Source organism: Gobius niger (genome assembly GCF_951799975.1).
Source record: "Gobius niger genome assembly, chromosome: 14".
NCBI classification, from domain to species: domain Eukaryota; kingdom Metazoa; phylum Chordata; class Actinopteri; order Gobiiformes; family Gobiidae; genus Gobius; species Gobius niger.
Window position 1 is genome coordinate 21,893,866 of NC_136865.1, and position 25,084 is coordinate 21,918,949.

The following is a 25,084-nucleotide window of genomic DNA, read 5'->3' on the forward strand; positions in this document are numbered from 1 at the left end:
ACACATCAACTCATCTAAGCTCAGGTAAGAACATATCTCAGTATGGAAAAGCGTGGCCTGTTCCTTTAAGGCGGGACAATGCAGGTGAATATATGGGGCAGATACAGAACAGGTTTGCATTTATGGAGGGGATTTTTGAATAAGATTATAAAAAACAAATTTCGCCTTTTTGGGATTCAAAACTAAACCTGGCAAGATTTAGATATTGAAAAATCCCTTCTAAATATTGTACTAGACTTTACTTTTTGCTTTGACAATAAAACTAAGATGTCAAGGGACAAAACTAGCCAAAAAAATCTCAACACTGACCACTGTATTGACATTTCGAGTTCCTGCAATGAAACTGGAAACACATGCAAACTCCAGCGAGTAGCAATGTGCGGCGTAAACATATTCCCAATACATTCTAATCCGCGTGATGTAGGACTGCAGTCGGACGTCCCGCTACAACTCCTCCTCCGTCACTGTGTCAATGGGCGGCTGCGGCTCCAAATCAGCCGCCGAAAGCCGTATGGTGTTAAAATCCCCTGTGCTTTTGAACGTGTACAGCTCATTATCCACCATCCGCCGGTCCTGAAAGCCCAGACTGTCCTGCCTGTCGATCGGGGTGCGCGGCCGGGACGGTATGAAGGTCTCCGAGGGCTCCAGAAACCCCCGGTACTGGTCCAGCTCGGGTTCGGCGTCCGGTTCTTGGATGGTGGGGAGAGCGGCGCCGTCCGCGGGCCCCGTGAAGGTGTGGTAGGAGTCGGACTGGATGCCCTTGTACTGGTCGGAGAGGCTGTCGGCGTAGCTCGTGTCCCCCAGCAGGTGCCCGTAGATCATGGTCTCGTCGATGGACGCGTACACGTGGGATTCGTTGTCCGAGCGGGCTTTGGAAAACGTCCGGTCGTTGGGGCGGAAGATGTTCCCTTTGCCCATGTATATAGAGGACTCTGTGGACATTTTCTGCTTCTTTTTCCTGTGAACGCAAACGAGGTGAGAAAAGAGTTACGTTAAGTAATCCAACTACTGATTACTGATAACTAACAGTAGTCTAGTTACTTATTCATCACTAATACTTTAGTTTTAGTAAAATGGATCAAGCCAGGCTGTTCAGTTCTGCTCTATTTAGGTTCTCGCAGTTGAGAATGTCATGCACAAGCTTAATATAGAAGGTGCAGTTACACGTATGACCTGAGGTAGCAGTAGTGAGTATAAAATGGCAAACTTGCATCTAGCCCCTTTAAATGAGATAAACTCAAAATAATGTCTGTATTTCCAGCCAGACGGTAGTTTTCAGTTGTTTTTCTAAATCTCTGACATTTTGCGCAAGACGTTTTCACCTGTCAAAATATTACAAAAAAGTAATCAATAGTTACTGGATAAAGTAACCATGATCTTACCAGTTTTGTAATTACCATGTTACTTTAAAAGTAATCTAAGTAATCGACTACAATCAAAGGCAATCATTTGTATTCATCCAGTAAGTAATTCAAGTGGAACTGCAATTAAATGTCTAATTAAGTAGTTCTATTCTACATGGTTATTTGTAAAATTAATAAATGACTATTATTCATGAACTTGTTAAGTTGAGGTCGATTTGATGAGAAACCACTGATTTACAGCTGCTCTTTTCTATAAATGGAAAACATGAGAGAAGTGTTATGACACCATGGGCTGCTTTTTGCACAGAAGCGACAGGTGTTTCTCAACTGGACTTTCCAACGTTTATCACATAGAGCAGGGAGGCAAACCACGGTCTGAAGAGCCACGTGCAGCTATAGAACAATTAGATTATTTACATGCAGTTGTGCTCAAAAGTTTACATACCCTGGCAGAATTTTAGATTTTTTTTATAAAACTTTTTTTCAAAGAATATGAAGGATAACACAAAAGTTTGCTATTTTTAAATCATAATGAAAAAAGAAACTACCAAAATTACCTTGATCAAAAGTTTTTATACTGTGTATTGCTCTCTTTAACATCAATGACAGCTTGGAGTCTTTTGTGGTAGTTCTGGAGAAGGTTCTTTATTTTTTTGGATGGTAAAGCGGCCCATTCTTCCTGGCAAAACGCATCCAGTTCCGATAAGTTCCTGGTTGTTTTGCATGAGCTGCACTTTTGAGTTCTTCCCACAGTGCTTTAATGATACTGAGGTCAGGAGACTGAGATGGTGAAAGGCCTATGATGGCCTATAATGAAAAGTGCATCATACCTACTGAGAAATATAGAGGTGGTTCGCTGATGCCATCTCAGTTTCCTGACCTCAATATCATTGAACCACTGTGGGGAGTGCTCAAACGTGCAGTTTTGCAAGACAGCCCAGGAACTTACAGGAACAGGAGGCTTTTTGCCAAGAAGAATGGGCTGCTTTAGCATCAGAAAAAATAAAGAACCTCATCCACATCTGACACAAAAGAATCCAAGCTGTCATTAATGTTGAAGGGGCAGCACACAGTAAGAACCTGGGTTTGTAAAGTTTTGCTCAGGTTCATTTTGGTACTTTCTTTTTTCATTTTAATTTAAAAATATCATGGCTTCACACAACCACTGACTTTGAGTGGAAAAAAAAATCTGTTATCTTTCGTATTCTTTAGTGAAAAAAATTCTGCCAAGGTATGTAAACTTTTGAGCACAACTTTATACAAATATATTTGGATTCATCATAATTTCCTTTCAATACAATAGCAATTTCAGTCACGTATTTCCACAGTTTTCCATGTTAATTGTAAAGATTCTTCTGATCTACTCACTTTATAACGACGCAGACCACCACCAGCACTATGATGAGCAAAAGCAGCGCCGCCGCTATCCCCAGGAGAATGGCCAACAGATCTGAACAGGCGACACAATTAACATAATTAAAATATAGGTATTAAAACATTCCTGTCCAAGTTCTTCGATAGTCTCCTTACTGCTCTTCTTCTGCAGGACGATTTTGGCCACCGCCCCAAAGTCTCCTTCCTCCGGGATGCAGTTGGACATGTTCAGGTAAAAGCTGTAGGGCACGGTCAGCTTGTCGATGGTCTCGTCCTCCCGGCGGCTCATCAGCTCCTCCTCGTAGCCCAGCATCTTGACGCGGATGTTCGTGTGGCGGTCGGCGCACTTGGGCTGGCTGACGTTGGGGAAGTGCAGCAGCGCCTGGTAGCTCCGGGGCAGCGTCAGGATCCAGGACACGGTGGAGAACGGACTCATGCCCCGCGGCCAGTTCGGGGTCCCGAGCAGAGTGGGGGCCTTGGTGTTTGGGGTCACCCTGTAGATAATAGTTTCTGTGGAAAGATGAAGTGAGAGAATAGATAAAAGGTGCGTTTGGGAGCGCGTGACCCCTAATCCTCCCCCCACCTTAACCGAGCGCATTTCCTCCAGTTCGGCTTTGCCCAAATCTAAAAGCTTCTCGACTGGAGTTTACAGCCTATAGGCCAGAATAATGCCCCATTAGAGTGTTTACCTCACATTTGTCGTGTTTTCATTGCTTTTTGGCACTTTTTTGTTGTTTTTTTGACACCATTTAGTCATGTCTTTGTTGCTTATTGTGCTATGCTATATAGGGCACATTTTTGTCACTCTTTTGAGGATTTTTTTGTTGCTTTTTCATCACTTTTTAAAAGTGTTTTTGTCGCTCTTTTGTCGCAGTTTTTGTCACATTTTAACTTTATTTTCATCCTCATTTTCATCGCTGTTTTGACACTTTTTTCAAGAAGCTAGATTTGGGTAAAGCCAAACTGGAGAAGATGTTCAGGTGGGGGTTGAGAGGTCAAACATCCCACAACTTTAATAAAACCGATCCATGAGTTTCAGCCACATTCGTTAATCGCTTATTCTGTGAATCACTATGGCGTTCCACTGTTGCTGCCACATAATTATCATATTAAAGATGTTTTGACTTAGTTTATGCTCATCATTTTTCAGAGCGTGGTGTCCTGCACTGGTCAGCTCCATCTCCTCCTTCCTCTTCCTCCTGCGCAGCTCCCTCCGCTCCACAACAGACGTTCACCATCTCCTCGTTAGTCCCTTTTTTGTTTCCTGTAGCTCTTTAATGCCATTGTGTTTAATTAATATGACACGTTTGTGGACCTAATGATTACTGGTCAGCATTTATGGATTCCTCTTGAAATATAAAAGTCTTTCTTTCACTTTCATCTGACACTTTGGCATTTTATTGTGGAGAACATGAATGTGATCTGATGAGACTAACTGTTTTGAGGCACAATGCTGCCCTCAAGTGGACTGTTGTTTGTGTAGGTCTAGCACAGGTAGTGAGACATGTCAAGTAAACCACAGCTGGGTTCATCTAAACATCAATCAATAGGGGAGGTTTGCTAAAAGGCGTAGGATTACTGAAATGACACCCTCTGCCTCGGGATTGCTGTTTGACTGTGGCTGTCTGGATGGAGGTTGGGTGCCTCTGCAACACTTCCTCCTAGCGCCCTGTGACGCTCAATTCCCCTTTGCAAGAATGACGCCGTTATAACAAATGGCTTACTGTGCAACACAATCTGTAGGAGAATAATGTTGAATGGACACAGATTAACAATGCAAAAATGTGTCTCAGACGTGTCAAAACCTGTCACTTTCATGTTTAACTATTTGCCAACCGCGCTGCACAGCCCACACTGAGCTGCCAACACCATCAATGACTCACATTCAAACAAAGGCAAAGTCAGTGTCTTCCCCAATGACAGTATCCACTCGTCAGAGCTGCGACTGAACCAATAAACTTCCAGCTCTATTCCCTCTGAGCCAGTGTCGCACAATATTGATTTTAGACAATAAGAAGGCATGAAGCAATAAAGATGGTATTTCTCCTTAATCCTACCTGTGATCTCTGGGCTGAAGGACACATTGAGGAAGTGCCCCTTGAATTTCTTGAAGTCCTTTGTTTTGGCTGTGACTGAGATGTTGGTGTGAGCCTGGACTTTCTGGATGGGTCCGTTAAAACAGTAGTCGCCCACAGATTCGCCCTCCGTCTCCTTCACGTGCAGAAACACGGGCCCGGTGCACTTCTGTCCCGGCAGGGCCTGCCTCAGGGTCCCGGTGGGAGAGACCAGGTCCACGGTGCTGTCCTGGGAGATGAAGATCCTCCAGTTCGCGCTGTGGAGCGGCATCGGCAAACACGAGTCCAGCTTGGGGACAGTGAGGATGTGATCGGGGCAGGTGGAGGAGTTGTAACATTCTGGAAATATAAAAGACGATGGTTTAGGGGTTTGGTATTGAGGAGCAAATCTGCACCACCAATATGAATGACATAACTTATAACTTAAAGAGCCTATTCTGGATTTCTTTCTTTACAAACAATGAACGAGGTATCAAGTAAATTCAATAGTTAGTTTTGATCCTCATCCCTAACTTTCATCCCAATTCTTAAGCAGGACTTTCATAGGCACATTTTACAGTGACACTTTTCATGGTCACTGTGATAGAAATGATAAAAACTAGCCTAAATCTAAACTAAACTAGTTAGATTAGAGGTCGAACGATGTATCGGCCAATTCGGCTATCGGTCAAAAGATATCGGGCAATAAAAACTGATATCTCCGGGACCAACAAAAACAAGTTCTACCATAACTCCCAAGGCCTCAGTGAAACAAAAACATCACAATGAAAATGTGTAAGCTACAAGTTTGACTTGTTTTTGACTTTAGTTTCACTGAACCCAAGTGAATATGGACATGTCGTTTTGAAGCACAGAGCCTGGAGAATTAAATTGCGTGAGTTGAGTTATTGAGTTATTTAGTAACATCCACAACTGTATTTTGATCGCTTTGCTAAATGCCACGTAGGCAACAGTGTGCTAATGCTAACAGCAGCATGCTAATGCTAATGGGAACTAATCAAAGCTGGGACAGAAACTATGATTGAATCAACTAAACTTAAAAAAAAAAAAAATTGGCCACTACTGGAGTGGCCAAGTATTTATGTCTTTCCAGGATTATAGACCAGACATTTGGAAAAATCTACCAAAAATATCGGCATCGGCCTTAGAAAAACCCACATCTGTCAACCTCTAAGTTAGATGCACTGTAACGTTCCACAATCAGAGTTTACAATAAACTGGAGGAGAGGAAAAAAACTGGTAAAGAGCCTTTAACTACTCCATTCTCACTGGTAGGTGGGTGTTTTGCCCAAGGACGTAACAACACTATACACTGGTCAAAGCAGATTGAACCGCCCACCTTGTGTTATTTTCCGAATGCTCTACCGCCCGAGCTATTGAGCGGCCTATCTGCACAAACAAAATCTTAGATGGAAAATCCACAAGCTGTAAAATCATCTTGGGGAAACCGCGATGGATCAATCAAACCCAGTGACTTTCTTGTGCAGAACAACATCTCTCTCACCGATCACTTCTGTGGTCGTCAGCTGCACGTCTTCGTTGGGACAGTCCAGGAAAGACAGACTCGCTTTGGACCCAGACGCTACATTAATCTTCTTTTGGTGTTTGGAGTCGATCGTCATCTCGCAGTACGGATCCGAGCCCACCTTCTCCAGCTGCACGGACAAGGCCTGCTGCTTTGAAAGGTCCACAGTGCACAGAACTAAAGAGAAGAAGAAGAGGCACATGAAATGATGATGTACTTTTCAGCCTCTGTTAATGTTCATGACGGGGGCGTTAGAAGGAAACCAGCACAGATTAAGCAACGATTTATCCTCAAAGATCATGAGTGAACAATAACTATTCAACAATACCAGTGTTGGAAAAAGTTTAGGTTCAACTGGTATCGAAAAAAATAAAAGTATCAAAAGCAGGTACCGAAAACATATTAAATCTTTAGATGAAAGTTTTGATGCTGTTGTGAAAAATAGGGGGAAATGGGGGGAGGGGGACGACCATGTCAAAAAAGTACAAATATTTGGAAGAAATAGAAAACAAATGGAAATTGAGAAAAATGGAAAAATAAAAATAAAAAATGTTTGCAGTTAAAAGGAACTTTCTTGATTCTTTCACCCCTAAAGAAATTATGCAAATGTAAAATAAAGGAATAAATTAACATTATTGTTCTGTTTTTTGGTTCTATATTACAAGTATCAAAAAAAGTATTGTTCAGGTATCGGTATAGAAAACCAAGTTTTGTTAAAGGCACACTGCGTAACATTTTGGACGATACTGTTGCCATCGGTACAAAACATGATCCTAATGACCAGCTCGACACAGAAAATGCTTTTTCTGCCGTAGGTAATCAAAGAATGGATTTGGATGAGGACCTAACCTGTTTAAATCTCAAATTCTACTGACTTCAGTCACGTCTCCATGGATACGAGTTGGAGACGTCCCCACTCCAGGTAAAGTCTTAGGAGAGCTGAGCCGCTCACAGCAAAAGAACATGTTGGTTTGTACATTTATTAGGATTTTTCCAATGATGAACATATCTGTCATAAAAATAAATACTTGAATTTCAGTTTTATTATTATTGGGTAAAATTCTAGGCGGTGTGGCTTTAAAGTACTGGTATTGGAATAAATAGAAACAACGGTACCCAGCACAAGTTAGCAATGGGGCGACTTAGGAAACATACTATATCTCCTTACCTGGATGTCCGCTTCTCATCACTGACACCCTGAAGTTCAGAGTCAGTCCCTGCAGAGTCCGGTTCGTCGCACAGTTTTTCAGCACCATTTTGAAGTTGCCCTGCTGGTGTTTCGGTTGCGGGTCGGTCAGGCTGAATTTGGTGACCTTTTTGTCCGCTTTATGGTACTCCAACACCACATCTTCACCGTCATCGAGACACTCGGGGAGCGTGTAGTCCGTGAAGCTCATGGTGTAGTTGTGCATCCCGGGAACAACGAAATCCCACTGCATTTCTTCTGTGTCCGGAAAGTCACCCGGGTAATTCGGTGTGATGAAGGTGGTATTCGATAATCCTCTTGGCAGGTTCACTTTGAGGATGGCCACCACTGAAAAGACGACATTAAATTAAAATCACACTTTTGTATGTTAAATTTCACTCATAAAATGCTCTTACTTTCTGTCTGAGGTCCATGGCTGAACTTGAAGTCCACAGGGTCCAGTTTTCGGTCTCCTGGCACCTGTAGGAACATGCGGCCCTTATACCGGACCAGGACAGAGGACACAGTGCCCCCCTTACAGAACGTCCCGATGCTGGCGGGGCCCGTTCGCAGATACGTGACCACAGAGTAGGTGTGCTCGTCCGGACAGGTGTGCTTGTTCGGGACCTGTCTCATTCCTGGCTCGGGGAAGTCCAGTTGGAAGGCATGGGTCGAGTCCACTTTGAGGTCCCAGATAAAGGTACGGTTAAATTCCGGGAACACGGAGAACTCGTTTTTGAGGATGTCGCTGGAGCAGGACGTCTTTGCACAGTCTGAGGGGGGAGAGAGAGAAGTTTGGAGGTGCTGCATATAAACTATCTGACCCGCAAAAAAGTGGCAACAAAAAATAAGGTATTCTATTTGTTTGTACGGCCATTAGCTTTGATTACAGCACCCATTTCCAGTGGCATTGTTTCAATTAGCTTCTGCAATGTCAAAAGATTCAGCGTTGCATTCATTTTATACCCAGATCTTGCACTGATGATGGGGGAATGTGATCACTGCGCAAAGCCTTCTCCAGCACATCCCAAAGATTCTCTATGGGGTTAAAATCTGGACTCTGTGGAGGCCAGTCCATGTGTGAAAATCATGTTCCATGCTCCCTGAACCAGCCTCATGAATCCTGACATTATCGTCTTGGAATGTGCCTGGAATTGTTCATTTTGTCGATTAAAATATTTAGTCTTAATTTGAGTCAAAGTGACATTTTTGACGACTAAAATTGGACTAAAACTAAAACTAATATTCTAGTAGACTAAAATAAGGCTAAATTAAAATGAAAAGGAGAGACTAAAATCATCCAACACTTCTATTGACAGTCTGAAAGAGCCTCAGATCATGTAAATTCACTGCCAAAGAAACTGCTCTGACCTTTGTTCATGTGTGTCCATGAAGCAGAGGACCTTGATTAAATATAATGAATAACATAAATGTAAAGCCGACTAAAATTGCAAGTAAATTTAGTCGACTAAATTTACTTGCAATCTTAGTTGACTATTGAAATTGAATTCCATTTTTGTCAAAAGACTGAAACTAAATGAAAATATGTTGTCAAAATTAATACAGCAACGGAGCAGCATAAACACTGACTGTAGAACATGGGGACAGGTTCTTAAAAAGTATAATGAAATGAAGGATGTAAACTGCTTGAGTAGACCATATTTGCGAGGAAATTAGTATGCCTTAAAAAAAGAAAATGAATAAAATATCACTGAATTAATCTTCCCAATAGGCGGAAGGCTGGGACTTTGAAGTAATTTGTCGATTGTCAATTATATCGTCAAATATATCGGTATCATGATATTTCCTTTTTATATATTGTGATATAGATTTTAGGCCACAATCGCCCTGCCCTAATACCTGTGCCATAAAGCAACAAGGAATCCATTCATGCAATAACCTGGTCATTCAGGAAGTTCAGCTGATCTCATTCTTTGATCAACTGCAGCGACCCCAGATCAGAACAGTTAGTTAAATCCAGGTGGGGACTTTTTATTTGGTCAGGCAGTGTAGTTTTTCATAGTCAGCCTTATGATAGATTCGGGGTAAAACTACCAAGTGTTTGTAATAAGTTGCAATTCCTATTTTTTATTTGAGTCACGGTTTGTCAGGAATAACTGACGGTCGGCCCTAAACCGACACCAGGTGAAGCAGAGTCCTCTCACCGATGTCTCTGATGATGTCGACAGTGAAGAAGTCCTGGGGCGTCTTGCAGCTGAACTCCACAGACACGTTCCGGGGGTCTCTCATCACCTGTTTGTGGGAGCATTTCTGTTTGGAGTTCTCCACCACGCACACGTCGCAGTCCGGACCGAGCGGATCACGGCTGATCGTGATCTTAGTGTCCGGGTCTGTGCTCACCGACAACATCCTGCTGCCTGGAGAGAAAAGATTTGATATAACAAACACATGCAAACTAGTTCATGCCATGTCAGAGCTCAAATTGCATTCACTGCAAAGTATGTCTTGCCAATTAGGTAACAGACATTATTTTTAGATGTATTTATAACTTGCATCTTCTTCTAAAGTTTATGAATTCTTGCTCGCACAGTACACTAGGGGCACAACTACTTTATTTGCTCTCCATAAAAATAAATCAATTGAAGATATAAATTGTGCCATACCAAAGCAAAAGTATCTTTTTTTTAAAGAGATAATAATATACAACCTTTAAAGTGTATATGACACATTTGACATTTTTTTTGCTAAAATGATTGTACACAGCTTTCTTTTGTTTGACTATTTTTGTGATGTTTATAGTTTCACTTCCTTATTGGACACTGACAGGAAGTGATATAGATGAAAGCAAACAATTTTTTTTGCTGCGTCCGAAACCAGTATATTGGTTATAAGGTTATATAAGAGGTCTTCTGCCAAACAGGATGTGCGTCAGCGTCCGCCATGAAAAGAAGCCTCCAAATTGGGCTGTCAGTTAGGAAGTAGTTAGGGAAAGAAGCCTCAATGCTAACTATCTTAGCCATTTTAGCATAGTGACCTCTGGTGGTCCCTTACCGGCGATTAGGATTATGTGCCATGCCATGAGCCACTGCGCCAATACCCCCACCCCCCTCGGCCCCACCCTCGAGTGATTCATGCACAACCACTGTTGATTGACAGGTGCATATTTAAACTTTCTAAAAGTTAAAAAGTAAAAAAAAAATTCTCCTTAAATGTTTTTGTTTGGACACTATGTTGTTGTTGGACACTATACACTAGGTGGCGGCCAGCGCTTTTTTTGGCCTACACCAATACCTTTAAAGAAGAAGAAAAGCAGCTGTTGGTGATGTCACTCCCCTTCCCCGGGGTAAGGACGGTCGAATTGTGCAAAATAGCTCTGAAGCTCTAGTTCACAAACTGCATAGATCTAACAGTTGACCCCATGAAAGGTTAAGGATTAGTTGTTAGTGTTAGTGCTTAGAGGCTAAAATTGGAAGGTTTTGGACGCAGCCTTAAACTGTTGCCGTGCCAACCATGTTAAGCCAATGGAAAATGAGTCAAACTGCTATGGAGCTTTACGTTTATCTATGTCACTTCCTGTCAGCAGCTTAAAAACTTATAAATAAAATATATATAAAAAATATATATTTATATATATAAAATATATAAATAAAAATACATTTTCTTCATTAAAATTGCTGCTTCACTGAAATAAAGTGATAATTATGCAACTAATGTTCTTGTAAATATGCAATATGTTCAACATTATCATGCACAACTAAATGAACAGTGAATAAAAAACTAACCCATTAACCCCCACTTTATCCAAGCACATTTCTCCCGTTTGGCATTGCCCAAATCTAAAAGCTTTTTGACTATCGGCCAGTGTAATGAGTTTAGTAAGTCTTAGCTTTCAAATGACACATCTAAGCTTCATCCTTTTTGTTTTTAAATCACATTTTTGTAGCATTTTGGCCACATTTCTTTTATTTTCCCCAGTGTAATGTAGCTGATCAAGCCACAAAAATGTGACCAAAACATGTCAAAAAAACAACCGAAAAGGACGAAAACGTGACAATCATAAGGAAGAAGCTTAGATCAGTTTTGTAGGTCTTAGCTTTCAAATGAGGCTTTACACTGGCCTTACAACGGCCAAGAATGTTCACCATTTCCCACCTCGTTCTGCTGCTTTGGCCGTGAACTGCGTCTGGGGCAGGTCCTGGTCTTTGGGCACCTCCAGCATCACATCAGTCCCTCCGGCCAGACTCAGAGAGGACGGAGAAGAACCCCTGCAGTAACTCCTCTTCTTACCCGTCCCGTCACTGCTTTTACCGGAGCTGATCGAGTACTGAAAACCATCGGGGCAGGAGGCGGGGGTCTCCTCGAGCCCTGGCGCGGGGAACTCCAGGGTGAGGACGGTTTTCGGGGGTGAACTGATGTCCCACGTTAGAGTCCGCTTGAAGCCCTTGAAGAGCTCCGGGTCCACCCCTGCGGCGTCGGGGGTGCAGGATGTTTTCGTGCACGCTGCAAATGAAAGAAACAGAACAGACAAAAGTAGAAGTTGTTGAACTCTATGAACCAATCCTGAATAAACTCACCGATAGTGTTTGCGATCTTGGCGGCGTACACGTCTTGTGGGTTGGAGCAGCTGAACTCCAGTGTGGTTTTGGCGCCGCTGGTTAAAGTCTTTTCCGTGTCACTGCAGTCGCCTCCAGAGCAAACTTCACACTCGGGATCAGAGGGTTTTCGACTCAGGACCACCTCAGTCCCAGCGCCAACCGTGACCTCCATCGTCCTGCCCTCTGAAGAAACAGCACGACAATAGGAATTTGTAAATGAGTTTCGTAATAAAGTAATAGACATTTCCCACGGAGCACATATTTTACATAATTGAAAGACCTTTGCTTATTTTACACAACATCAATGGATTTTGGCAACAAAAGTCTCAGCGTTTTTTCATCATCATGTTTTTGGCTTCCAATATTCAGGTTAACCCAGCACATTTTCTCCATTTCAGCTTTACCCAAATCTGAAATCTTCACGACTGGAGCCTACAGCCTATAGGCCAGGGTAACGCCTCATTTGAAAGCCAAGACCTACAAAAAGGATTGTGGCCTTTTTGCCAAGATTTTGTTACATTTTGTAAGCAGTCATGTTGTGTTTTTGTCTCTTATTTGTCTGTTATAGTAGATTTTTTCCCCCTGCTTTTTTATTTTGTTGTTGTTGCTTTTCTGGCACATTTTTGTTGCTCTTTTGTTGCTTCTTCGGCGCCTTTTTGTTGCGCTTTGGTCCTTTTTATTGTCGCCGTTTTCTGGCTTTTTTGTAGGTCTATTTTGGTTTTTTTCATCACTTCTTAAATCCTGTTTTGTTGCTTTTCTTGTTGCATTTTCATCCTTGTTTTTGTCGCTATTTTGACACTTTGTTCAAAGCAAAAGCAGATCAGATATAATGTGTATTAATGCTTAAAAATAATATTTTTCATAACACAAATGCAAACATTTTATTAAAACCCTGTACCTATTGTTTTAATCATTTAATTTCTGCTCTTTGCAAACTTTGAATAATTAGTCTAAACTCATTCCATACATTTACAAGGCATTTTTAGCATCCCAAATCTTCACAGGGATGGGTTTTTTAGCCCATTTCACAGTTTTCACTGTCACAATAATGCTGAAAACAATTCTCCTGCCACTTCTTGAAAAAGACAAAAAAGAACAAAAGGTTTTATAATTAAATACACTTTTCATGAATGTCTTCTTTCATAATTTACTTGAGGGAAAAAAATCATTCCACCTCCTGGAAAAATATCAGGTACAGGGTCTTTAATTGTAATTTCTCAAGATTTCTATATATTCCAGTAAAAAGAGGAATTATGTAACATTTGGATATTTAAAAACAATTTTGACACATTGTAAACTTTAGAGCAAAAATGTGTGAAAAAGTCAGAAACATTCATCAAGTGTTTTGAACAAAGTTATGCAGAAAAATTACAAGCAATGTCAGTATTGCCAAAGAATTGCAATTGTATGCCTGTGGGACTAAAATATGACATTTAAGCCTTTATTTTCATATATAGCAGAATATTATGACCACTTGTAGCCCCACATGCAACAATCTTGATACTGTAGATATGCCTGTTTTTCATGTGAATCCACAACGCTGCTCCTGTTTCTGAAACATCCATTAAATGACAAATAAAATGGCTTACTTAAAGGCGCCGCCATGAACACTGGCCCCACGGTTGCCTTCGGGTTGACTTTTAGCTTCACAGCGGCTTTATTTTTCACATCTAAAGCCACAGTGGGACCCCCTCGACAGAACCGCTCCTCTGGATCGGACTCGGACTTGGACACAGAGACCTGGACCCCGTCTGGACAGGGGTCTGTGGATGTGGCGAGTCCGCCGTTTCCATGCAGGTCCAGCCTCACAGTGGTCTTCGGAGGCGCGCTGAGCTCCCAAACGTAAGTCCGGGGGAGTTCAGGGAGGAGGTCCTGGGCCTCTGCTGACGACGGGCTGCAGGAGTCTTTACTGCAGTCTGTGAGGGAAAAGAACGCATCATTTAGAGATCATATTTTCTTACTAATGTGAAGCAAGCACAAGTGAGGAATATAAATGTCTCATGAAATACTTATGAGATAAACAACTTTGATTACCATAAAAGGGCTGACTAAAGACTTTATCTTCAAGGAATTTTTTGGCTCAAAGGCTTTATTGGACAGGACGGCTGTGCTCAAGGAGATAAAGACGAGACATCCAGCAAATTGTCTGGGCCAGGACTCAAATCCATGACGCTGAGGACTGAACAGACTTTTGCCAAATGTGCAGCAGCCTCATCCACCACAGTGGTTCCCAACATTTTTTGTCCTACTTATTTTATACACAGAGTACCCCCCAACTCGAGGATCCTGCCAAAACTTTAACAAAGTGAGCAACTTAAAGCAGTACTAAGTAACTTGTTAACCTTAATAAATCCTTTTCGTAGTCCCACTGGGGGTAATAAAAGTGTTAATGGGATGACTGGGGGGTCTTTCATCTCCCTTGGTGTCTCTGCCCATTAAACCACAATTGCAACTTTCCATGCACCAATACACACGAATGGAATCACGAAGAAGAAGCTAACAGGCTAACGGGCAAAGCTAACTGTGGGCTAGCGCCACTTAAACAGTATTTACAGCCAAGTCTGAGTGAAAAAAAATATCTCCATTGTGTAATTGGATGTACAATATCCCTCTCTCCCTGTGTCTTTTCTGTCCGCGTAGTATTTACTCTCACGGACAATTAATGAGTAAAAAAAACGTAACTTGCTACGACACCTGCAGTGGCGCTTTGGCCTCTAGGGGCATGAGTTACTTAGTACTGCTTTAACATAGATTTATGCCGTAGTTATAAAATCATATCAAATTTATGTGCAGCACATTTAAAAACAACTCTTGTTGACCAAAGTGCTTCACAAAAAGGTCTACACAAAAAAAATCAGACAATATACAACACAGCACTAACAGCTCGGATTTTGTTGTTTTATGTTCAAAATTTAGCTAAAATACTCTAAAAGTCAAAGCTTATCCTGAAAACATCATTGACACACTTTTGTTTGAAAGTAAAATTGAAATTTTACTCAGGTTTCACAATTTTTTTGAAGTACCCCCAGGTCCCTCTACCCCTGATTGGGAAACACTGCACTAGACCACTGTTTCCCAACCAGGGAACTACTTTGTAGGAGGTATTTGGAATTGCCTCAGATTAAAAAAATTGTGAAACTGAGTAGAATTTTGAGAGTAATTTAGCTTCATTTTGAACACAACAGTGTTCAGAGGGGAGTATAAATGAACAACTCAAGGGCGAGACAAAAAAGGTTAGAAACCACCCTGTGAATGATTGTTGTTAGAGGATAATATTAAATCGCTATTTATCATACTGGGTCAACCTGTCCAGTCGTACTATCTCTGTCATAGCCTTGACTGTGGTGCTCAGACTCAGTATCAGTATCAATAAACATCTCCTGTATAAGACATCCAGACTGCTGCCTATTCTTCATCTATCCTCTCGAACACCATTGTTAATTTGGCATCAACGAACATGTCTACATACAGCTGATCTGGTAAGTGCATTTTTATCCTTTGGTAAAAGGGTGGTTAAGAATGGCCTTACCAGATGTAATAATGCAGTGGGAAACATACAACTAGTAAAAACTACATAAAAACTACATAATCTAAACAAATGTTATTGGTTGATTGTGGATGTTTGGCTCCGGTCGAGAGTAGGGCCTTTAGGTCCTGACAAGGAGACTCGGGTATTCTGCACAAAGCGTGAACTGAAATAGCTGGAACAAGCTGTGAAGCTCCATGCAGACAGTTTAGAGTAGGTCAGGTGTTAAACTTGTTGACTCCAGTTTATGCAGATATCCGTAATAGGCAAAAGTGAGGTACACATATTGTAGACTAATTTGAATGTAAAGCTTTTGTTTAATGTTAATTTTAGTGTCAAACAAAAGATTTATGAATAGCAAGTATGTGTTAAAACAAAAAGCTGTGTAAAGCTGTTTCATGTTACTTTTAATTTTGAACTGAGTGCTGAATATTGAGTCGGTAATAATTACATAGGCCATGTAATGAATTACATGTTGGAGTTAGAACTACGTCACAGTCAGAGGACTGTGACCACAAGCTGGTGTGAAAACCAGAATAGAACTATCTGTTTTTGGTGATCGTAAAAGCTTGTGTTTTAATACACATCTGCTGATTTTTCTTCTGACTATAGATTAGTTAAAAGGAATAGAGTAGCTGTTCTGGTTAACGGTTTATGGGTAGGAGAGGAACCTAGGATTATTTATCCTATCAATAACCCGCTTACCCGAGGCGTCGATTTTGTTTTGGGATGTGCACATTGATAACACTTCTGCTCCATATACAGCCTATGGAAGCTTGTTGTGTTCACTTCTAATCTAACTGTGAAACTCCAGAATCAACTGAACATTGAGATAAATATCACATTACAATAAAGATAATAGAGATGGCTATAGCTCTGGATGCAGCGAGTAGATCTTTATTTCCATGTTTATATGCTTCATATTCTGGGTTTGCTTCCACATAGGACAGAACTAAACCATTAGAATTTCGATTTTATTTCTGAAATCTTGATTGCGGCTTAAGTTGAAGGAGGTTTATTTTTATGCTGCCGTTTGATTTTGATTTTTTTTTCACTCAAGTCAAAACCACAAGAAAGCTGTAGTTTAGAGGATAGCATTAAATCGCTATTTATCATACTGGGTCAAGCTGTCCAGTCGTACTATCCCTGTCATAGCCTTGACTGTGGTGCTCAGACTCTCAGCTACTGAATGTCTGTTTGTGTATCAGTATGATGCTCTGAGAGGGTATTTATGCCTTTTCTGTGAAGCATAGACAGACTTGAATAGTAGGACTAGCGCAATATCTCATGTTCATGTCTGCACTGATGGTAAATAAACATCTCCTGTATAAGACATCCAGACTGCTGCCTATTCTTCATCTATGAGGGTTGATCTAAGGTTGTTGGGAAATTGGGTAAGGTTTAATAATGATTTGATGTCAGTTTCTTAATGTTTACGTCTGTCTGCCTAGTGACGACAGGTCTATAATAATGTGCTATAACCAGGTATAAAGCCTCTGTTGATGCAGGTTAATACATATTGGGCACTGTCCCCATTTCAAATAATCCTGCCTGGACGGAGCGAATGAATAATTGTGAAACGCTTGATAACATTGTGTTGGCGATAACATTGTGCCCTTCCCTGTTTAACTCCTTAATGATTCACACTGGACAATAACGTGGTACTTTTGGAACCCTTTCTTTTGCTCAGGGGCCCAAAAGAATGTACTTTGGCCTCCTTTATGTCTACTTTAAAGTACTTTGGGTAAAGGAATTATTATTGGTGAATCATATCAGACACATTATTGCTCAACAGAAAATCCAAAGCGCAAGTTGACTCAGAGATATTTCTGTTCGCTGCTGACAGCCAACAACACGCCCATTTATGTGTGAATTCCCCATGGCGACCGAAAATGGAAACTGCTAACTATTAATATGTAAATCACCTAACACATGGAAGTGATTTATGGCGGTATAAATAGCCATGGTGCGAGTCTCACCGATTGTGTGTGTGATGGAGGCAGAGAAAGCCTCCTCTGTGGGCTTCGAGCATTTGAACTGCAGCCTCACTTCCTGTTCGGGGGTCAGGGGGAGGGACTGGTGGCAGGTCGTCTCCGTGGCGTTGACCCCGGTGACCACACAGACGCTGCACTCCGATTGGTCCGTGGAAATAGTCACGGTGGATCCACTGTCGGGGCGCACCACTGTGTCCTGGCCATCTGATGGACACAGAAAGAGGAAGCAGTGCAGTAAACGATGTTGTAATGTAAATAAATCAGATACAAGTTAGAGAAGTGAGAACCAAATCTCACAGTGCAATATTATTCAGATACAGCATTTAGTCCCAAAACCAAACCCCAGATTTAAATCAATTTTCCATTAATTTTGCTGAAAAAACATTTAAAAATGCAGTACTGCTTTTTACGCTCTTTTATTTCAAGACTATTTACATTGTAGATTCTCACAGACTTGTGTTTTAACCCCTTAACCCCCACCTTAAACGAGTGCATCTTCTCCAGTTCGGCCTTACCCAAATCTAAACGTTTCTCGACTGGAGAGCTATAGCCCAGTGTAAGGCCTCATTTGAACGCTAAGACCTACAAAACTGATAAAAACTGATATTTTTCCTCACATTGTTGCCATGTTGTCGTCACATTGTTGCTGCTTTGTCCATCGCTATCTTAGTCACTTTTTGCTGCTCTTTTTTTTTTTTGCGTTTTTGTCACATTTTTGCCACTTTTTTCATCGTTTTTTTCTAAATTTTTAATCACGCTTGCCTTGTTTGTTGATTTTTTTTTGTTGCGTTCATCCTTGTTATCGTCTCATTTTTGACGCTTTTTCGAGAAGCTTTTAGATTTGAACAATGACAAACTGGAGAATATGGGCTTGGTTCAGGTGGGGGCTAAGAGTTTAAACAAAACCTTGCTGTCATTTCTTCTTTGAACATTTCTGACATTTTCTCAATGAGCTTCACAGTGTCGTCGCCAGAAATGATTTTCACCTCACAGAAAACCATTTCAGGGACGACCTTATGAAGCTCATTGAGAGAACAAGAACAAAGGGTTGAAGAATTTAAAATATAAAACAATTGACGTATTTCATCCTTTTTTCCATATATAATCCCATGTGTTAATTCATAGTTTAAAGCAGTGCTAAGTAACTCATGCCCCTAGAGGCCACTGCAGGTGTCGTAGCATGTTACATTTTTTACTCATTAATTGTCCGTGAACGATAAATACCACGCTGACAGAAAAGACAAAGGGACAGAGGGATATTGTACATCCAATTACACAATGGAGATCACTTTTTTCGATCAAACTTGGCTGTAAATACTGTTAAAGTGCTGCTAGCCTGCAGTTAGCTTTGCCCGTTAGCCTGTTAGCTTCTTTTTCCCGATTCCATTAGTGTGTATTGGTGGCTCTGACCCGGTGCAGGAAAATCTACAATTGTGATTTTCTGGCCAGAGACACCAGGGGGAGATGAAAGACCCCCAATCATCCCATTAACATTTGTATTACCCCCAGAGGGACTACGGAAAGGATTTTATAAGGTAAACAAGTTTGCACTGCTTTAATGTCTTCACTCAGAATAATGTTAATAGTGTTGAAAACAAAGCATACATAGAAAGTGTTCCCAAACATTTGACCAGTAACGTACATGCATAAAGAGTTTGAAGGCAGAAAGGCACAATGGAGGCTAATCAAGTGATCAAAGCATGAATATTTTAAAAGATAGAAAATATTAAATGCTTGATAATAATAATACAGCAAAATACTTACTTCTGCAGTTTATCAAGTTTTGAATAAATCTTCTAATCAGAAGTGTGTGTTTTATGGTAATAGGTTACTATTACAAAGCTGATTATGCCCCATCATTTTCTCTCATCATTCAAGAATAAATAAAAAGGGAGAAAAATGAAGGTAAATTTTAATTCCAGAACCAGGAGTGGGTTTGTAGAGCTACAGAAGTGGAGACTCACAGGTGAGAAGAAATTACACTTTTCCCAATAAACATGTCATGTCAAGCAAGTGGGTAATTTACCAAGCGTTTGCTCAAGTGCAAAACGAGTAGAACGAGCAAAAGTGGAGCAGCAGCAGAATCATTAGTGCCTTTTTTTTAAACTTATTTGCATATCAGTTTTGTGGCCCTGATACTGCAATACACATCATTTCAGATGTTAAATCAGGTGCAACAAGGCCACAAAATAGTAGTTTACTTTTCAGCTTACACTCGCACCGGTCTTGATAAAAGACGCCCCCCAATTTTGTTGGATGCAAGATATGATTGATATGATATGAACAATGATGCGATTAGTTTCCCACTTTTGTGCTGGCACAATATAGAAATATGCCAATGCATTAATGCATAGAAGTGTAGACTTTTAGTACATTTGCTACTTCCTTACAAGAAAAGTCCAAGATTGTAACGATGAGACAAGTCCAGAGACACTTCTGACACAACCATAACATGTTTTTTTACTTGATTTTCTTTATCTTCTGAATAAACTGCATTTGTTTCGTCAGTTTAATTTGAAGACAGTACTAAAAACCTCCTGAATGCATTTGCTGTCGTACCTCATTAGTGATAAATATAGCGATTGGATTTACGAGTTATGTTTTAAATCAAGGTTCTGTTTTTGCACATCATCAACAGTAGGGCTGAACAACTAATCGTTGACAACTATTATAGCAATCAATCGTTTTCTGGTAAACACAGACCCAAATCGAGCAGAAATAAAATGACATGTTGTACTTTTGATGAAATACAATCTGTTTGCTTTTAAAGTTAGGGTGAGTAGTGTTTTGTACATTGTAAATTTCATAAATGTCTCTGTTAGTGTCTCATCCAATCAATTTTTATACACCTTCCACATCCAATCGATTAGTCATAATAATAATCTGTAGATTAATCGATGACCAAAATAATCGTTAGTTGCAGCCCTAGTCAACAAGTTTAGAAAATACTAACTCTTAACCTCCACCTGAACCGAGCACATTTTCTCCAGTTTGAACAAAAAGTGACAAAAGAGCGACAAAAACGTGCCAGAAAAGCAACAATAACACAATAAAAAAAGCAACAATAATGGGAGAAAAACAGACAAAAAAGTGGCAAAAATGCTTCAATTGAGGCTTTACACTAATATTAGCATCACTGTTTTCAGAGCACATTATAACATCTAATGGTAGTCAAAGCTCTTTTCCAATTATGGCGATTTCAATGTGGATATTGATCGCAGTTGCTTGTGTGCAGGCCTGATTGTCATTTAAAGAGGCTAGATGCAAGTTTATCATTTTATACTCACTACTGCCACCTCAGGTCATACGTGTAACTGCAGCTTCTATATTAAGCTCGTGCATGACGGCACTTCGGACCCGAATTAACACCTTTTTGAGTGACAGTGCAGGATTTTAGAGGCAGTTGTGGTGAACAGGTCTGAGCTCATTGTATAGTCCCTTTAAACACCTGTAAACATCCTTGTAAATAGCATCAGAGCTTGGTCAGTGTTTTCCGTATTGTGCAAACAGCGGTTGTAGTGTAAGACAAACCCGCTGCTGCTGCTGCTTTCACTGCTCCCTATTCAAACAGATAAATCCTGATGACTGTTCGTTACAGGGAATGGGGTCATGTGATTAAGGAAAGGCGGCTCGTCGATATCCGTTGGGAGACGCATGAGTAACAGCTGAGACGACGATACCTGATACTTCACAATTGTCAAAAGAAACGGGCCGTGGCTCCAGGCAGCTGTGAGCGCCGACACTGCTGCTTTTGTTTAGTAACGTGTGTAGTAATGTAGTTTAGTTCAGTTTAGTTTAGAGCAGTGCTGGACAAACTGTGGCACATATTCCGGTACTTGGGCTCCTTCAGGTGATACTCGGGGTCATCTGCAATTTGAGACTTTATAGATTTTACATAATTTCATTTATACTTTAGTAATACATTTAAGTGGGGTGTTGTTCTCCTTTAGACATGGCACATGATTTAATTTCAGTCCAATTTAGGCAAATTTTACCCCCGGTTTAGTCTATATTTATGAGTCTACTTAACCTCTTAACCCCGACTTAACTGAGTGCATTTTCTCCAGTTGTTATCCAGGCATTACCCAAATCGAAAAGCTTCTTGGAAAAAAGGGTCAATATAGCAATGGAAGCGAGGATTAAAAAACACAAAAGGAATGAAAAAAAGGCACAAAAACGCAACATAAGAGCGACAACAATGACAAGAATGTAGTAAAAACCAAGACAAAAAAGCAACAAAAAATATGAAAACGCAACAAAAAAAATGTGAAAAAAATACGAAAACACAAAAAAATAAAAAGCAACAAACAAATATGACAATACAAATACAATACAAAAACATGACAAAAAACGACAAAAACACAACAAAAAAACAACAAAAACATGACAAAAAAACAGCAAAAAACACAACAAAAAACTACAACTCCATTTTTATTGCTTTAAAGCTTTTATAGCTTTTAAACCTCTTAATTCTGTAGCTCCTGCTCTGTTTGTGAGAATGTGAGCAAGACACTAATGCATAATTTCCTTCGGGATCAATAAAGTCTGTCTGTCTGTCTGTCTGTCTGTCTGTCTGTCTGTCTGTCTGTCTGTCTGTCTGTCTGTCTGTCTGTCTGTCTGTCTGTCTGTCTGTCTGTCTGTCTGTCTGTCTGTCTGTCTGTCTGTCTGTCTGTAAAAAACACAACAAAAAACCTATGATAAAACAACAAAAATGTGACAATAATGTTTTGCAGGTCTGAGCTTTCAAATGAAGCGTTACACTGTTGCTCTCCAGTCGAGAAGCTTTTAGATTTGAGTAAAGCCGAACTAGAGAAAATGTGCTCAGCTGGGGCGGGGGGTAAGAGCTTGACTACTAACACCCAAACTGGCATGATAGGGTGGATTTACATCCCTTTATGATCACAGACATGTCATTGTAGTATTTTGGGTTTGAAAAAGCAAAGACCAAACTTAGCTCAGTCTGTATCAATGCAGCCACTCCAAGGACGTGATGCTGCATGCAGTAATCAGCTAGCATTATTTCAGTCCTAAAGGCTATTGTTGTTTTTTTAAATGTGTGTTTCAAGATCAAATAAACGCCTTATCTATAGGACCTCCTCTTTCACTTGTACCTGCCGCGTTCCACGTTCTTGGCCTATTACTCCTCACTGTTCTCTTTCTTTAAAACAAGTTTGGACTTGAATGACACTTCCCCTGAGAGCTGCAGCAGTTGTACAAAATGTAGGCTGAAGGTAAACAATGGGCGTGTGACATTAGCCCCGTAACACAACACAAAGTTTCTCCAAAAAAAAAAAAAAAAAAAATCGTTTATGGACTTACAATGACAGTGCTGGGTTCAGAGACAGTGGGAGAAAACGCCACTGCGGCTGAGCGGTGCCATTTTCGCATTAGAGCAGATTGGCCGCGGTCAATCATTGATGAGGTAATGATGAATTCAAGCCAAAGGGAAGCTCCATAAACGCCTCATAAACCTTTGAAAATGGAGGTCTTGGAAAGCAGCTCGGAAAGACTGCGCGTAATTTCACTCCGCGCACCCACTCAACGAGCCCCGGCGCTTTCATCCAACGCAATCAATTATACATGATGGAGAATTTATGTCAAGCACTGTCCTCCAATGCGCGAGAGAATGGGGTTCGAGTGCGCGGACCACTTCACAGCAACATTGTGTCTTTGATTAACATGGGGACACAAGGGGCTTTTTTCCCCTCTGCTTTTTACGCACAATTCTGGCAAAGTTAAGTTGCGTCTGAGAACTTTTTTTCCAAGTAGTACTAATGATTTGACAAATATGGGAGAGAGAGAGAGAGGAAGAGAAGGGCTGAGTGCGCAACATAATAGAGGCAATTTATCAGAAATGACAATGAGACTCGTTTAAAAGCGCATCCTGCAACTTTGGGCATGGTTTATTAAGCTTTGTTGGATATAAGAGGCAAATTGGTGAAGCAGGATGACTCAATCATTATGTTTACGCACAAAATGCCAAAGACGTAGATCATATCATGCTTTATGTTGCCTTTTGTTGAATATTTATCCCCTGAATTCATGCACGATGACGTTGACACAACAAAGCTACACTACACTTACCTGTTGCGCGCAGGACAGCCAGCAACACGAATCCCCAAAGTGCTCCGCTCCGATGATAACGCATGGCAAACGCAGAAGCAAGTCGGTTTTTTTTAGATGAGAAAAGCGGAGAGGATTCGACACTTTAGCGCATGGTGTCGGCTGCCAGAAGCACAAATCCCCCCCTTCACGTTGTTTGTTGGTGGGACCGTCTCGTCGCAGCAGCTGCCGACAGTTGCCACTTCCTGATTGTGCGTTACCTGTACGGCGCGTTACGGAGAAGGGCGGGGTCCCGGGACGTCAAATCAAAGCTGCATGGCGAGGAGGAGGAGAGGGTGAACCTGTCTCAACTTGAGCGTGGAAGGAGAACCGCGTGTTTGAAAAACCCCGAGAAGAGACGGACCAGACCAGAGAGCTGGGTCTGCGGCTATGCGTGGATAATTGGTGGAGTCCTTAAGTGACTCATGGTGCACAATGCGTGCCCTATTTTTATACGCGCCAATTGGACATGCCAGAAATGGTTGGCATTGATCAGTGGATCCCCCAAAAGCACAGGGAGGGGAGATACAGCGTGTAGCTACATCACCAAACGGCAAACTGTATACGAATCTTCAGGGGCTGTCCCGAGAAAGTGCAGCCTATCACGCAGGGCAGGCTCTAACGGCTTAAACGTAACGCTATTTCTAATCTGATTACATGTGGGAAGATTATTTATTAATAGCGAGTAACAGATGTATGAAAACATGGGACGCGTTGTTGTTGGTCATGTTTCCCCGCGGAGCAAAAAAAATGAATCACACTGAACAGACTTTACGCACAGGCTGTCTCCACAAGCTGACACTATCATCGCCTATAAAGTGACACCGACGCAAGTCACCACAACTATATTAATGTCCACAGACCACTCATTGTTGTTCACCGTGGTCTTTTTATGAGTGGAAGAAGAATAGGTCAATGTAAAGTTACGTCATGGATATTATTGGCTAATAGGCTGTTGGAGGTTTCTTAACCTAATTAGCTGTTGACTTTCTGTTCCTCTAAATCAGTGGTTCTCAAACTGTGGTGCGCTGTTGTCTTTTGATTGACATGAACCCAGGCTTTTCTCAGTCCAACTCTTGTCTTAAAGGAACAGGCCACCGTTTTTACATACGGTGATATGTTCTTACCTGAGCTGACAAGTTGATGTGTACCTGTCTGGTCTTTGTGTGTGTGCTCAGTCACGCAAAACGAGCAAAGATGTTGTTAGCCTTTGGCCTCTCCCAATCTATTCCTATGGCTCCAAACGTGGGTGAAGTTGGAAGCGACCACGCTCTTCCATAGGCACACACACAGGTACGTATCAACTCGTCTAAGCGCAGGTAAGAACATATTACAGTATGGAAAAACGGTGGCCTGTTCCTTTAACCTCTTAACCCCCCACC

At 41.1% G+C, this 25,084-nt stretch overlaps 1 protein-coding gene across 1 annotated transcript; it reads right to left on the reverse strand.

The window, feature by feature from the left end:
- Positions 1–275: 275 nt before the first annotated feature.
- Positions 276–23,989, reverse strand: cdcp1b (CUB domain containing protein 1b). The gene is made up of 13 exons (XM_079570872.1): positions 23,685–23,989; positions 17,586–17,804; positions 13,670–13,996; positions 12,060–12,263; positions 11,638–11,985; positions 9,690–9,902; positions 7,941–8,297; positions 7,507–7,872; positions 6,318–6,515; positions 4,796–5,152; positions 2,895–3,248; positions 2,733–2,814; positions 276–958 (listed from the first exon to the last, which is right to left on the reverse strand). Exons 1-13 carry the CDS (start codon positions 23,746–23,748, stop codon positions 445–447), a joined length of 3,603 nt encoding a protein of 1,200 aa, XP_079426998.1. The 5' UTR covers positions 23,749–23,989; the 3' UTR covers positions 276–444.
- Between the last annotated feature and the right edge of the window lie 1,095 nt (positions 23,990–25,084).

Coding starts and splice junctions, on each gene's coding strand:
- cdcp1b (XM_079570872.1), bottom strand. CDS start 23,748: ATGCGTTATCATCGGAGCGGAGCACTTTGGGGATTCGTGTTGCTGGCT. Junction 8,298..9,689: donor CGACATCATCAGAGACATCG/GTGAGAGGACTC, acceptor CTCCCCCCTCAG/ACTGTGCAAAGACGTCCTGC. Junction 3,249..4,795: donor CTTCAGCCCAGAGATCACAG/GTAGGATTAAGG, acceptor ATCTTTCCACAG/AAACTATTATCTACAGGGTG.